Source organism: Marmota marmota, unplaced genomic scaffold, assembly GCF_001458135.2.
Source record: "Marmota marmota marmota unplaced genomic scaffold, marMar, whole genome shotgun sequence".
NCBI lineage: Eukaryota > Metazoa > Chordata > Mammalia > Rodentia > Sciuridae > Marmota > Marmota marmota.
The window spans coordinates 14985744-14998592 of NW_025999880.1; the positions used below are offsets into that span (position 1 = coordinate 14985744).

At 52.6% G+C, this 12849-nt stretch overlaps 2 protein-coding genes across 2 annotated transcripts; both read left to right on the forward strand.

Moving 5' to 3' along the window:
* The first annotated feature begins 1635 nt into the window (after window positions 1-1635).
* Window positions 1636-3694, forward strand: Pyy (peptide YY). Its single transcript, XM_015495876.2, has 4 exons — window positions 1636-1743; window positions 2476-2599; window positions 2997-3184; window positions 3303-3694. The coding sequence occupies exons 3-4, from the start codon at window positions 2997-2999 to the stop codon at window positions 3385-3387; spliced, it is 273 nt and encodes a 90-aa protein (XP_015351362.2). The 5' UTR covers window positions 1636-1743; window positions 2476-2599; the 3' UTR covers window positions 3388-3694.
* Window positions 3695-9906: 6212 nt separating this feature from the next.
* Window positions 9907-11411, forward strand: Ppy (pancreatic polypeptide). Its single transcript, XM_015495877.2, has 4 exons — window positions 9907-10013; window positions 10627-10817; window positions 11031-11102; window positions 11266-11411. Exons 2-4 carry the CDS (start codon window positions 10627-10629, stop codon window positions 11288-11290), a joined length of 288 nt encoding a protein of 95 aa, XP_015351363.1. The 5' UTR covers window positions 9907-10013; the 3' UTR covers window positions 11291-11411.
* Window positions 11412-12849: the final 1438 nt, after the last annotated feature.

Sequence of the window (12849 nt, forward strand, 5' to 3'; positions counted from 1 at the left end):
ATCCAGGGCTGAGACATTCTTTCCATTAGTCAACAGGTTAATAAATTCTCTGATGAGGAGGTGGTGATTAATGAGCCAATCAGCGTGCCCTGTAATTGGGGAGTGGAGCTGGGGTTATGATGGATGGGAAGGGCTTGTGAGGATGTGGGAGGCAGGCTCCTGATCCACACTGAGGGACCACCTCAGGCCCCACTGGTTTTTACTTTTAAGGTACATGGGGAAGTGACTTCCTCAGAAGTTGTGCAATGAATGTGGGCCTTCTCCTGTGTCCTCTACCTTCTCACTCTTCTCCTTTCCTCCCGTTTGTCCTCAGGCCCTGCAGTCCCCAAGGCTTGAGCAGGTTCCAGGGATGTCAGATTTTCTGTATGCTCCTTACAAGCTCCTTCACCTCTCTCCTCCAGGTTTAGCACCAAAGAAACCTCCTTCACCACCCTGGCTAGTGCTGCGAGGTCAAAGATCACCCCCACCCCCACATATCCTTGCCCCTTCAGCAGGCAGGTCCCTGTCTAGAGCCTGACCCTGGGGTCACAGCTGTCTTTGGATGTATGTGATGCTGGGGATCTGAACCCAGGACTTTGTACTTCACAGCTGTCTTAACCATTCTCCTGGCTTTGGTCATTCCATGAAGAACTAGAATTCTTTTATTTCTTCCATCTCCTCTCCAATCTGGGCACAGGCTTATCCCTGTGTCTGTGCTCTGGGAACTCCTCAGATGGGATTTCGAGGGATAGTTGAGTGCCTTCCCCACCCAGGACTAGGGGTCCACAGTGATCAAACTGTGCCCCTCACCTCAGACTGGGGGAACTCAAAGATAAACCCTTGACTCTTCTCTGACACTAGGGCTATTGGAGGACAAGGCTGGGCTCCCTAAGAATGATTTTTCTCTTCCCTCTGAAGGTAGGTTCCATATCCCCTTGTCCCAGTGTCTCCTTCCATTTCCATGCTTAGCAAGTGCCCTGGTGTTTCTTGGGTTGTACAGGGGCCCTTTGGGCTTGACTAGCTGATAAAGAGCCATTTCCGGAGAGTGCAGGTGACTGAACCCGTAAAAAGGCAATTGAGGGATCCCTGGACACTTCCTCTCAGGAGAACTCTAAAAATAGAACCCACAGCCATCTGTCCTGGGGAGTGGAGGGGCTGGCCCAGAATGAGGGGCCTGGACAAAATGACTCCTCTTGCCTCAATGGACTGATGAGAATGGAGTATCTAGAAACAGAAGGCTCTGGCCAGGCCTTGTAGAGGAAGCTGGAAAGAGCTTTATGGGGAGACTCCCTAAGAGACCTTTCTCTTCCTGGGGGTAAGGTGGGTCTGATCGATTGGCAGTCTGGGTGCTTCCCCGACCCAGACCTCTCAAAGTGGGTGGTGGCCCAGACAGCTTCCTATCTCCTGCTCTCATGCCTGACTCCGGAGCTCAAGGTGCAGAACCTGTTTGCCCTCAGGATTGAGGGGACTTCTTCTTGGGGTCTTCCCCACCCTCTTCCTCTATGACCATCACCTCTCAGAGTTTCAGTTTTCTCACCTGGAAAATGCAGATGAACTCAGTTCATGGGTTCATGGTGCTGTTGTACCAGAAATGATGACCTCCCTAGCACACAGGAGGTGCACAGTTAATGGTAGTCCTTTCTTATTTCCTTCAAAGGCTCTGAGTGAGAATATTGACCCCAAACCCCAGTGAAAGCTATAATGGGCTGGGGACAGTGGCATATGCTTGGCAGCTTGACATCACTCAGCCAAAGAAAACACCAGGTATCCTGAATGACATGGAGATGGGGTTGGGGGCTCTGCCTTGGGAGGGGGCTCTATGGAGGGCCCAGCTGGACCAGGATCTGTATGTGCCAAGCTGGATGTAGAGGTGGCTCATTCAGCTGTTTCTGCCTCCTACCTCTGTCCCCAACTCTTAATACAGAATGGATATAATGGAATATCCAGAGAGGCCTCTCCCCAAAAACATCATAAGCAGCAGGTCAGGAGCCAAGGTCATAAGCTCCTACCCTGACTCCAGAAAAGAGACTTTCCCCCCACAGGGTCCTGTCACTCCTGGACCCTTATCAAAGGCATTAGCAAGCAGAAGCTGAAGACAAAGGCCTCCTGGAAGGAGCAGCCACGGGTTCCACAGGCTGGAGGAGGCCTGTCCTCCCTTAGGTTCCCCATTCCCACCTAAGGACAGGCTAGGGAAGATGGACTCACATCCCTGGTCCTAGGGGCTACCCCAGGAGTCTAGATCCGAAGGCCTCACATCTTTAGGGGGCTAGACCTGCCACTGCGGGGCTGTGGGGTAAAAATAGGGTTTAGAAGAGGCAACCAGTCCGTTGGGACCCTGAGTCTGAGCACGGCAGCTGCCTCCTTAGCTCCTGCGAGGTGGAGACATCACGTCCTGGCTGGCTGTAAACTCTGCGAGTGGCAGGGGTGGAGGAAAGAAGGAGGAAGGGCCCTCCCCTGCCTGCTCCCCCTCCCCTCGGACTCCCCCTCCCTTTCCAGGCCGGGATATAAGCCCCGCGGGAAAAGCGCTGAGCAGAGGCCGCATCTCCACCTACAGCAGTCGTGTCCTTGGGACTGCCTGTACCTTCCACCTCCTGCTCATCTCGCCTTGGGAGCTATCGCTGTGAGTGGCTGGGGATCAGGAATGGTCTGGTAGTGAGTTATTTTGTGGGGAAACTGAGGCCTGGCTGGTGGCAGCTGGGGCTGAGTGGTTGGAAGGGGGCCAACAGAGGTGGGAAGGAGAGTCTGGGAATCGGGCTGCCAGCAGAGATCTCTTCCTTCCTCTACCACTTGGGCAGCAGCAGAAGTGGGGAGGCAGACAGGACTTATTATGACTCTGGCACAGGAGGAAACTGAGGCCAGAGACAGTGCGGTGCCCGAGAACACAGAGAGGGTGGCTGAGCCCTAGCCCAGTACGAGTCCCAGACAGACCACCGGAGCGTGGGCCCGACGGCAACCACTGCCGTAGCCTCCCACGGTCGAGGCTCAGGATGCCCCACGCTCCAATGCTCCCTTTCCAGATGGTGACCGTGTGCAGGCCGTCGCCCGCTACGGTCACAGTGCTGCTGGCCCTCCTCGCCTGCTTGGGAGCGCTGGTCGACGCCTACCCCGCCAAACCCGAGGCCCCAGGCGAAGATGCCTCCCCGGAGGAGCTGAGCCGCTACTACGCCTCCCTGCGACACTACCTCAACCTGGTCACCCGGCAGCGGTGAGCGCTCGCGCCGGGCGTGGCCGTGGGCGTGGGGGCAGCGCCTCTGGGACTCCGCCCTTCGCCCCGCCCCACCCCACCCGGGGCCTAACCACGCCCCTTGTGACCCCGCCCCCAGATACGGGAAACGCGACAGCCCGGACGCCCTTTTCTCCAAGCTGCTGTTCCCCGACGGCGATGACCGCCCCGTCAGGTCGCGGTAAAAGCGTTCCTCTCACCACACACGGGCCCCTGGAGCATGGCCCGGCCCACGGGACCTCGCCCTGGCACCCTCACTTAAGACTTGCCCCGGCCTCGGCCTCGGCGCTCCAGACGCAATTCCGTCCCATTCCCTCCTGTGGGCCAGAGACGCCTACCCGTGCGGAAGACTCCAAGGCCTCCGGGGAGCTATGCTAACTACACCCACATCAAGTGCATATTTAGTTCTGGGTAGGGCCCTCCGGCCACTTCTCTGTGCCCCCTGGTATCAGGGCCCGAGGGCTATGTGTGGTCCATCCCTTGTCCCCAAATAAAGAGCAAATTTCACAGAAACTGAATGTGTGCGTCTGTTTCCTTTCCCTTCTCCTTCAAGGAGGTGGCCTCGGTAGGAGAAGAGAGTGGAGGTGCAAGATCAGGGAGAAGACTCGGCGCCCCCCAAAAAAGGCGCCCCAAACTAGGCTGGGGTGGGGTGGGGCTCCCTGTGCTAGTAGGTGAACATAGATAGACACTGCTGCTATTCTGGGGCTGGACAGCGCCCAGACAAGTGACCTCTGTGAAAGGAACTCCAGGCAAGCGGGGTATGGGAGAGGGGTGGATAGGAGCTCCAGAGAAAGGAACAAGAAGAAGAGTCTCTGGAGACGGAGAGGTGGAGAGGAACATGCTAGGCAGCCTAGGAGGGTAACCCGGGACATAGAAACCTCGCAGGGCAAAGATGAAGACTGGTATAGGGCCGGGCAAGATACCAACACTCTAGGATTGTACCCCTGCTCCCCCAAAAAGCTGTACTACTAGTCTCCGGGGCTGCAAAGTCTGGAGGTTAAGATGGGATCAAGGATGGGGCTGGGGAGGAAAAACCATTTATGGGGTGAGGTGGGTGTGTCGGCTATAGAGGTAGATCAAGAGCTCAAGAGCACGCCTTTAATTCTAGCGGTTGGGGAGGCTGAGGCAGGAGGCTTGTACTTCATGCCAGCCTCAGCAATTTAGCGAGGCCTTAAACAACTTGGAGAAACCCAGTCTCAAAATAAAATTAAAAGGGCTGGGGGTGCTGGGGTTGTGGCTCAGTGGGAGAGTGCTTGCCTAGCATGTGTGAGACACAGGATTCGATTCTCAGCACAACATATAAATAAATAAATAATAAAGGTCCATTGACAACTAAAAAAATATTTTTAAAAAGGCCGGGGTGGGGCAGGGGCTGGGGTTATGGCTCAGCGGTAAAGCACTCTTCTTGCATGTGCAAGGCCCTGGGTTTGATCCTCAGCACCACATAAAAATAAATAAATAAAATAAAGTTATTAAAAAAAAGGCATGGGGGGGTGCTGAGGATGTAGCTCAGTGGTAAAACACCCCTGAGTTCAATCCCCTGTACTCCCTCCCCCCCAAAAAAAATCACTTCTAAGGAACCTGTCACCTGAGTAGAAGGAACAATGAGAGTGTGGAGGTCACTTTTTCTCTCAAAACCCTCCTCCCCACTTTGTTGAATGTACATACAGTGCATGAGTCATTAACTGTGCCTTCCTGGTGACAAGACTATAGGGATACCTTCCAGTCCCCTCCACCCCATGGGTGTTTCAACTGGATAACCTGATCTCAGACACCCTTCCTTCTCAGTTCATTCTCCCAGGAAGCCTGCCTTGGTTGGCCCTGACCTATACTCTTTCTCTCCTCTCTGGCCACTGAACTTTCATGGCTACTGCTCTGTTCACTAAGAGACCTACCCATGTCTCTGTGTCCTCCCCACACCCCGCCTCTATGGTCTGAGGGCCCCCTAAAGGAAAGGCCTGACTGTGGACTTCCTCCAGTTCAGCAGGACCTGCTTAAGTCCGAGGCAGGTGGCTGGGGGATGAGAGGGAGAATCAGGCTGAAGCTGTGTCCAGACCCAGACAGGGTAAGAAAGGCAGGAAGGCTGGGCGGCATTACGGGGGCGTAAGGGCCATGCAGGCCTGTTTGCAGACAGGTGACCCTGGGAGGTGAGAAGACTCTAGGCCTGGCTCTGCTCTGACACAACCTGCACTAGGGGGCCACCCTCCCTGATGCTGTCCCCCAGCCTTTCTTGAGGTAGGGCCAGCAGTGTGGGACAGAGGACACTGGTCCAGGGGCTGGAATAGGCCCTGGACTGTATGGATTCTGATGCTCTGGGCCTTTGCCCAGGCCACTTGCCCTGCGGGGAAAGCCCTTTTCTTCTCTTTAGCCTAAAATACACCTTTGGGTAGATGTTGCCTCCCAGAAGCCATTCTTGTTTCTCAGGATGGAGTCTGTCTCTCTGGCTTCTCCATTTTGCCATTTCCTGAGGTCCATTCCCATCCTACTTCGTTTCCTGTCTTCTCTCCTCTGTACCAGCTGGGGGAGATGGGCACATGCAGTGGAGCTTGATCATGTGTAGTTGAAGAGCCAGGGGAGTGGGAGGACGTATCTGTGTGTAGGTGTCCATGATCCTCTGTCTGTTGGTCTGTCTGGGAGAGCTGTGGTAAGTTTGAGGCTAATGGAAGAGAACTGATATGAATTATATTCATAGCTGCAGACAGTTTCTGCTCAGATAAGTCGGTTGACCACAGTACCTAACATGTGGCCTCTCTAGCATGAGGCTCTCAGAGTAGTTGAACCCGTGTGAGTGCTCCATGATTGCCTTTTCATACAATAGTCCCCTCTGTCTGCAGGGATAGGTATCAAAACTTCCAGTGGATGTATGAAACCACTGATAGTACTGACCCTATAGTGTGTACACTGTTATTTCCAGTACATACATGCCTATGATAAAGTTTAATTTATAAATTACGCACAACAAGAGATTAAAAACACTAAGATAGAATAATCATAATAGTATTCTATAATAAAAGTTATGTAAATGTGGGTCTCTGTCTCTGAAAATAGCTAATTGGACTGTACTCATTCTGCTTGTGACCATGTGAGATGGTAAGATGCCCGTGTAATCAGGTGAAGTGGGTGGATGATGTAGGCACTGTGTGGCAGCTTTAGGCTACTATATAAGGGTTACTTGGACAAAAGTGCTGTGATGCCTCTATAGCCTCTCTGATAACCCAGAGAGCTACTGAGTAACTAACAGGCAGTGTACACTACTTGGATATGCTGCACAATGGGATGATTCACATCCTGGGCAAGATGGAGGTGCACAGTATAAGATTTTGTCAGGCTACTCAGAATGGCATGAAATCTAAGATGGATGAATTGCTTATTTCTGGAAATTTCCTTTTAATATTTTTGGAACTTGATTGACTGCAGATCACAGAAACCACAGAAAACAAGATAAGTAGGGGGTCTACTGTATTAGTTTTATAGAACTGACATAAAAAACCAAACGTGAGGGTGAGGGAGGTAGTTCAGTAGTAGAGCCCTGGCCTGGCATATGCAAGGTCCTCATTCCATCCCCAGCAAATAAGTCAAACAAAACAAGAGAACTGGGGCGTTTAAAGGACTAGGGGCTAAATGTCTGAAATCAAGCTGTTATGCTAGCAGGATTTATTCCTTTGGTGAAGAAGGGGGCAAGGATCTGTTCCAGGCATCTCTTCTGGGCTAGAAGTTCCTCTATGCATACCTGTTTCTGTGTCCGAATTTCACCCTTTTTAAAAGGACACCAGACATATTGGATTAGGGGCAGATGGAGACTCTAGACTCAGATGGAGGGAAGTGTTGACAGGGTCTAGACTTCAAATTAGTGTCCTGAGCCCCAAATCAGGATAAAGTAGCTCCTGAGGGAGTAGGATGAGAGGTTTAAGGTGTTTGTGTGAATTTCTCAGCTATCCTTAGCCCAAGGGCTTCTCCCAGGGTTAGGGGATCCCATGGGTACTGGAATCTGAGGGCAGTCACACCCCAACCTAAACCCTGCTGCTGCCACACAATTTGGAAATAAGACATTGGCCTAAGTGTTGGACCAGGCTCTGGTCAGCAGAAGTGTCCTGGTAATTGGGATAGAGTGTAGCCCCTGGAACCACGTGGACCTGGGTTTAGTCCTGATCCCTCCTGTGGTCTTAGGCAACCTCAACTGCTTCTCCCAGCCTTGGTTTCCTGCCTCCTTCACCAGGTAATAAAGGAGCCTATTAAGATGACCTGTAAGAAAGGTCTTGGGGGATGGTGCTGGCTCACTGGCACCATTGACATTTCTGACAATGTCCTCATCTTTTAAACAAAACAAAACAAAACAATAGCAACCCAACCCCCACCTACTTTCTTGCCTCTGAGCTCCTTGCAGAAACCTCTCTCCTTCCCTTCCTCCTGCTCTGGACCCAGGAATAGATATACCATAAATGACTGATATTTGGCTGGGTAACTGAGAGCAGCAGAGACTGAGGTTAGAGAGCCCCAAAAAGGGGTGATAGAGGACATGGCCAAATTCCTGCCCTGGGAGCCACAACTATGAGGCCTCTTCCCTTTGTTCCTTCACCTGCCTTCATTCGCCCTGAGATCCCTGAGGTGTTCCTCTCCTGGTCTCATCATCACAGCACTCCCTCCGTCCCCCACACTGCTCCTGGGTTATTCTCCCTGCCCAGAGGACATGGGGTTGGGCAGTGGGAAAGGGGGCCACTGGCGCCTTCATCCTGTCTTTGCAGGGGAGTGTTGGGTGGCTTCCCAAGAGGCTCCATGCAAGCTCTGTGGGAACACACACGAAGACAAGCTTTCTCTGTTCTGGACATGACCATGCTATTACAGCCACTGTCCCTTCCTCCTGGATTGTCACAACATCCCTTAGGGGACCTTGTAATTTTTGTTTGCAAAGGAGAAAAACGAAAGCTTGGTTGACATTTGTGGAGAGCTATTATTTCTAACAAAGCTGGTTACATCTGTGACAGGACAGAATTATGAATGGCCCAGTCACCAGAGTGGATCTGGGGAGATCCACTGGCTTCTGACATGGTGAGTGGCCAGAACAGGTCCCACCAGACTACTGGCCTGAGGGAGCCCAGACCCTTTCAACCAGGGCTGGGGCCCAGCACCCCCTGGTGGTATTCAGCAGTCTCTACCCTTCAAAGGCAATGTCTGGGACCAGCTACCCATTGACTATCCTTGTTTTGTGAAGTGGAAAACCCAGGCCAGAGGAGGGTCCAGGCTTGCTAAGGTGGAAGGACCTCCATATTTGCCTTGTGAAATGTAGGCTATCTGGTTAGGCATCATTGTTCTTCAGGAATCAGAATTGAGAGGAGCCAGTCAGGACACTGATGGTTACTGAGCTTCTTTTTTCCTTCCTATCTTGAGATGATGGATATGATAAGGCACATTTTACCTAGATGAAAATAGAAGCTCAGAGAGGCTAAAGGAATTTTGCAGCCAGGCTCACCCAGCTAGCCAATGGCATGAGGCAGGATTGTGGTCCAGCTGTTCACCTCTAAGTCTATGATGCCAGATCCCTGGGTTTCACCTCCAGTTTTCCCTGGACCTGAACAACTTCTCCCCTCCCCACTCCACCCTGACATTTCTTGGTGTCCTGATCTGGGACAGCAGAATCTCAGAATCTCCTTCTCAGCCCTCAATGTGGACTCAGCCAGTACTTGTCCTTGGCTTGAGCTGGGGAGGGGTCCAGAGTTGGGAAAAGGACACTGAGCAGGAGAAAGACCCAGTGGGGGGATAGGCATCAAAGGCAGAAACTGAGACCTAGGCAGCAAGGAGATCTTGAGAAAGTGCCTTCACCTCTGTGGGTCCCTCCATTTCTCAGACAAAGCAGGACATGATAGCAATACTCTGACAGTTCCAGTTAGAAAACAGGTCAAATTTTGGAGATGGATTTTTTTTTCAAACCTTGCTTCTCCTCAGACTTTCTGTGTGGTTTGGGGCCAATTACTTAATATCTCAGAGCAGATTTCAGTTTCTGAGTCTGTAATATAGATTGTTGTAGGGATTCAGTTTGGTGACTGAACTGGGAGCACTTTGGACATTTTGAGACTTTCTAAGTGAGGCTGATTTTTAGCACTGCCCTGGGGTGAAACTCTGAGATGGGAGAGGAGATGGGGCTCCAGAAACTGACACCCCACCCCTCATTTCACATCAGTTCTCATTCTGCGGACTATTTGGAGAAACCAAATGGGTTTCTTCACATCTGGGTCCCCACTCCTGTCCACATTGCCTGAGGAGCCCAGGTTCCTTCCCTGTTCTCACTTCATTCTGGCGGCACACTGGAAAGGAGGCCTGAGTTTCCCTCCTTCTTCCCTGCAATTTGGAGCCGTGGCCTCAACCTTGCACCCTGAGGGAAGCTGTTTGATCACTTGGGTTCACTTTGGGGAGGCTGCAGGCAGTGTTCCAAGACCTGGGACATAATCTTTCAGTTGCGCAAGACCCCAAACCTTGTCTTGCCTGAGTCAAGCCTCCTGTGATACCCAAAAGGAAGGGGACATCGGGAATGGGGGCCCACAGGAGACATCCATCATGACCCAGTTTCATCTGTTATGCTGCTAGTCTGGCTCGCAGAATGTTGCTCTGGCCCCCTCCTGTCCCTGGCTCCCTGCTGGCGTTGCAGGTACCAGGGAGACAGTGAGAGGAGGGGGTGAGGGCTGGGGAGTGAGACTGAAAAGAGGCGGGGACTCTGGGGGGCTGAGGACTATAAAGGGGCACAGCTGAGAGCAGGGGGACCCATCCAGCTTGAGGCAGGTGACTGCTTCCATCCAAGGCCCCTTGCTCAGGACTCAGGGTAAGTGGGCTCAGTCTGGCCTGGGCTCTGGGAGGCTCCTTGGGTCTCTGGTCTTGGAAGGAGTTGGTGTTTTCTAGGTGAGGGGGCCTTGAGAGACCTAAGGTACTCCTTGGGTGTGCTCTACATCTGGATAAACCAGCAGAGGAAGTTTAGACCCTGATTTCTGTCCTTTGCCTCACAAATTCATTTCATGTCCCCTTGACTTGTGTGTAAGTTGGAGTCTACTTTCTATAAGCAACCCCCCTTGAGTTCCTATCCCATTTATGCATCCTAAGAGCCACCAGGCTCTGTATATCATGTGTGTCCTCTCTACCCCATTTACCCTCATATCCCCGGGACCTTGTCTGCTAAATTATTTTGCTTTGTTAAGGCCTCTGAGCTCTAGCTACCAAGTTAATCACAGCTGGGGGGAGCAAGTGTCTTTGCTCTCCAGGGCAGTGTCTAGAAAGAGGTCAGTGGTAGGTGCTGGTGACCCATTGTTCTGTCCCTTGTCTCCAAGATTCGCTTTAAGTAATGGGTGATGGCTGGGCAGGCAGGCCCTTCTTCCCATGCATAGCCAGGTCTGCACACTGGCTTCCATTCTGCCTCCATCTCCCTGACCCTTGCTCTGCAGATGGCTGCTGTACACCGCTGCCTCTCCCTGCTGCTCCTGTCCACCTGTGTGTCTCTGTTGCTGCGGCCGCTGCTGGGTGCCTGGGGAGCGCCACTGGAGCCAGTGTACCCCGGGGACAATGCTACGCCAGAGCAGATGGCCCAGTATGCAGCTGAGCTCCGCAGATATATCAACATGCTGACCAGGCCTAGGTGTGTACTAGAGAAAGGGAGAGAGATCCTGGATCTCAGGGCGCTGGCCATAGCCCTATCCCCATTCCCACCCCTGTCCCCAGCCCCCTCCATGCCTGCTCTTGGGAACAGGTTTGAGCCATGTCCAGGGTAGGGTGGTGCCTGAGGGGACGTCTGAGGCGGGTGAGCTGGCACCTGGCATGGTGCTTGCCCCAGCTGCCCCTTCCCTCCCAGGTATGGGAAAAGAGATAAGGAGGACACTCTGGACTTCTTGGAATGGGACTCCCCCCACGCAGCAGCCTCCAGGTAGGATTTGATCCCCTGCCCATCTACTCAGCTCTCTGGGGTAAGTGGAAGTGGGGTGAAAAGGGGCAGGTGAGGGTGATGGTGGGGAAGACGGGGCCCAGAGCAGTCCTCCTAAGGGCACAAGAACTGGCCCCACACCACCAGTTCTGCCCTCTCTTCACAGGGAGCTGAGCCCGATGGACTTGTAATGCCACCTCCTGCCTTCTACAGTTCCAGGGCAGTGCCGACCCAGCTCTCCTCTGCACCCATGGCTCTGGCCACAGATTGCTCCCTGCTCCTACATAGGCTCAATAAAGCAAGTCAATGTCATAGCTTCTTTCTGTGTCTCTGTGGGCCCCTGATGGGGGCAGGGGACAGGTGGAGAGCAGGGAGAAGGGGGAAAGGGGCTGTTGTAATGTCCAGGCCCACTCAGCTCTCTGCTTCACTTCATAGAGGGACAAATTGTGGCCCAGGGCAGGCAGGGACTCCCCTAAGGTCAGTGGCCGTCTTTTTTATTTTTATTTTTTGTACCAGGGATTGAACTCAGGCGCATTTAACCATGGAGCCACACCCCCAGCCCCTTTTCCTTTTTTTTTTTTTAATTATAGGTGGACACAATGTCTTTATTTTAATTTATGTGGTGCTGAGGATGGAACCCAGTGCCTCACGCATACTAGGCGAGCTCTCTGCCACTGAGCCACAACTCCAGCAGCCCCCTTTTCATTTTTTAATATATATTTTTATTTAGAGACATGACCTCACTGAGTTGCTTAGGGCCTCACTGAGTTGCTGAGGCTGGCTTTGAACTCGCGATCCTCCTGCCTTAGCCTCCCAAGCTGCTGGGATTATAGGCATGTGACATTGCACCCAGCTGAAGTGGTGTTCTTGAGTGAATCTTCCCATTGCCACAACTCTAGATCTTCCTGATCATCAGCCTGATTGGGAGTAACCCTACTCCCCAAAATGTCCCCCCACAGTATTTTCCTATGATTGTGATGTAGGTGAAGCATTCATACTAAAGAGTCCTGGGGCCAGGGGCAACAGCCCAGAGAAATGGTGCAGTGTTATGACAATCGCCAATTGTGTTGAGTGGTCTCACATCTGCTCTCTGGAAATATGAGGGAAATGGGCTGTCCTGAAAGGTTGTGAACTCCCAGGCACCCAGAGGTATTTAAGCTGTCGCAGGAAGGGAGACTGCAGGAGGGATGTGGCCTCCCAGGGGGGAGGCTGCATTAGTCAAGAATGCTAGTACCTCCATGAGTCCAATCTGGATTCTAAACTCCAGGCCTGGGGCAGAGATGGGGTGGGGACCTGGCTCCTATGGCAGGAGTTTCAGTAGTCCCTAGTGGCCTGTCCCTTGCCCTTCTCAAGTGCCTTGAATAGGTGGGGATGGGTAAGGTGTGTGTGTGTGTGTGTGTGTGTGTGTGTTTGTATGTAAAAATGGGAGTGAACAAGCTTGTCCCTTTCCTGGGAGCTCCTGTGGATAAGGGACAGTCATGGAGACTGGGGAAGAGTGAGAGGCAGAACTTTTCTGGTTCCCAGAATAGCTTCTCCTGCTTCCTCCACATGCTCAGTCTGAAGGGTGGGAGCCTATGGGTTTGGTGGATGAGTGGTGCACTTTCCTGGGCTTAGCACCTTGCACTGATCCTGTGGCCATGACATAACTGTGTTTCTGTCTAGTTGCATAAGTGACCTAGATGTGGAACTGAGCCCTAAAAGGCAAAGAGCTTTTACAGGATGCAGCTGCTGGGCAAAGGCTTGGCCCAGG

Bases quoted from the DNA above. Each gene is read 5' to 3' on its own strand.
- Pyy (XM_015495876.2), top strand. From the start codon at position 2,997: ATGGTGACCGTGTGCAGGCCGTCGCCCGCTACGGTCACAGTGCTGCTG. The intron at 3,185-3,302 runs GTGAGCGCTCGC...CCCCGCCCCCAG, and splicing joins AACCTGGTCACCCGGCAGCG to ATACGGGAAACGCGACAGCC.
- Ppy (XM_015495877.2), top strand. From the start codon at position 10,627: ATGGCTGCTGTACACCGCTGCCTCTCCCTGCTGCTCCTGTCCACCTGT. The intron at 10,818-11,030 runs GTGTGTACTAGA...CTTCCCTCCCAG, and splicing joins AACATGCTGACCAGGCCTAG to GTATGGGAAAAGAGATAAGG. The intron at 11,103-11,265 runs GTAGGATTTGAT...CTCTCTTCACAG, and splicing joins CCCCACGCAGCAGCCTCCAG to GGAGCTGAGCCCGATGGACT.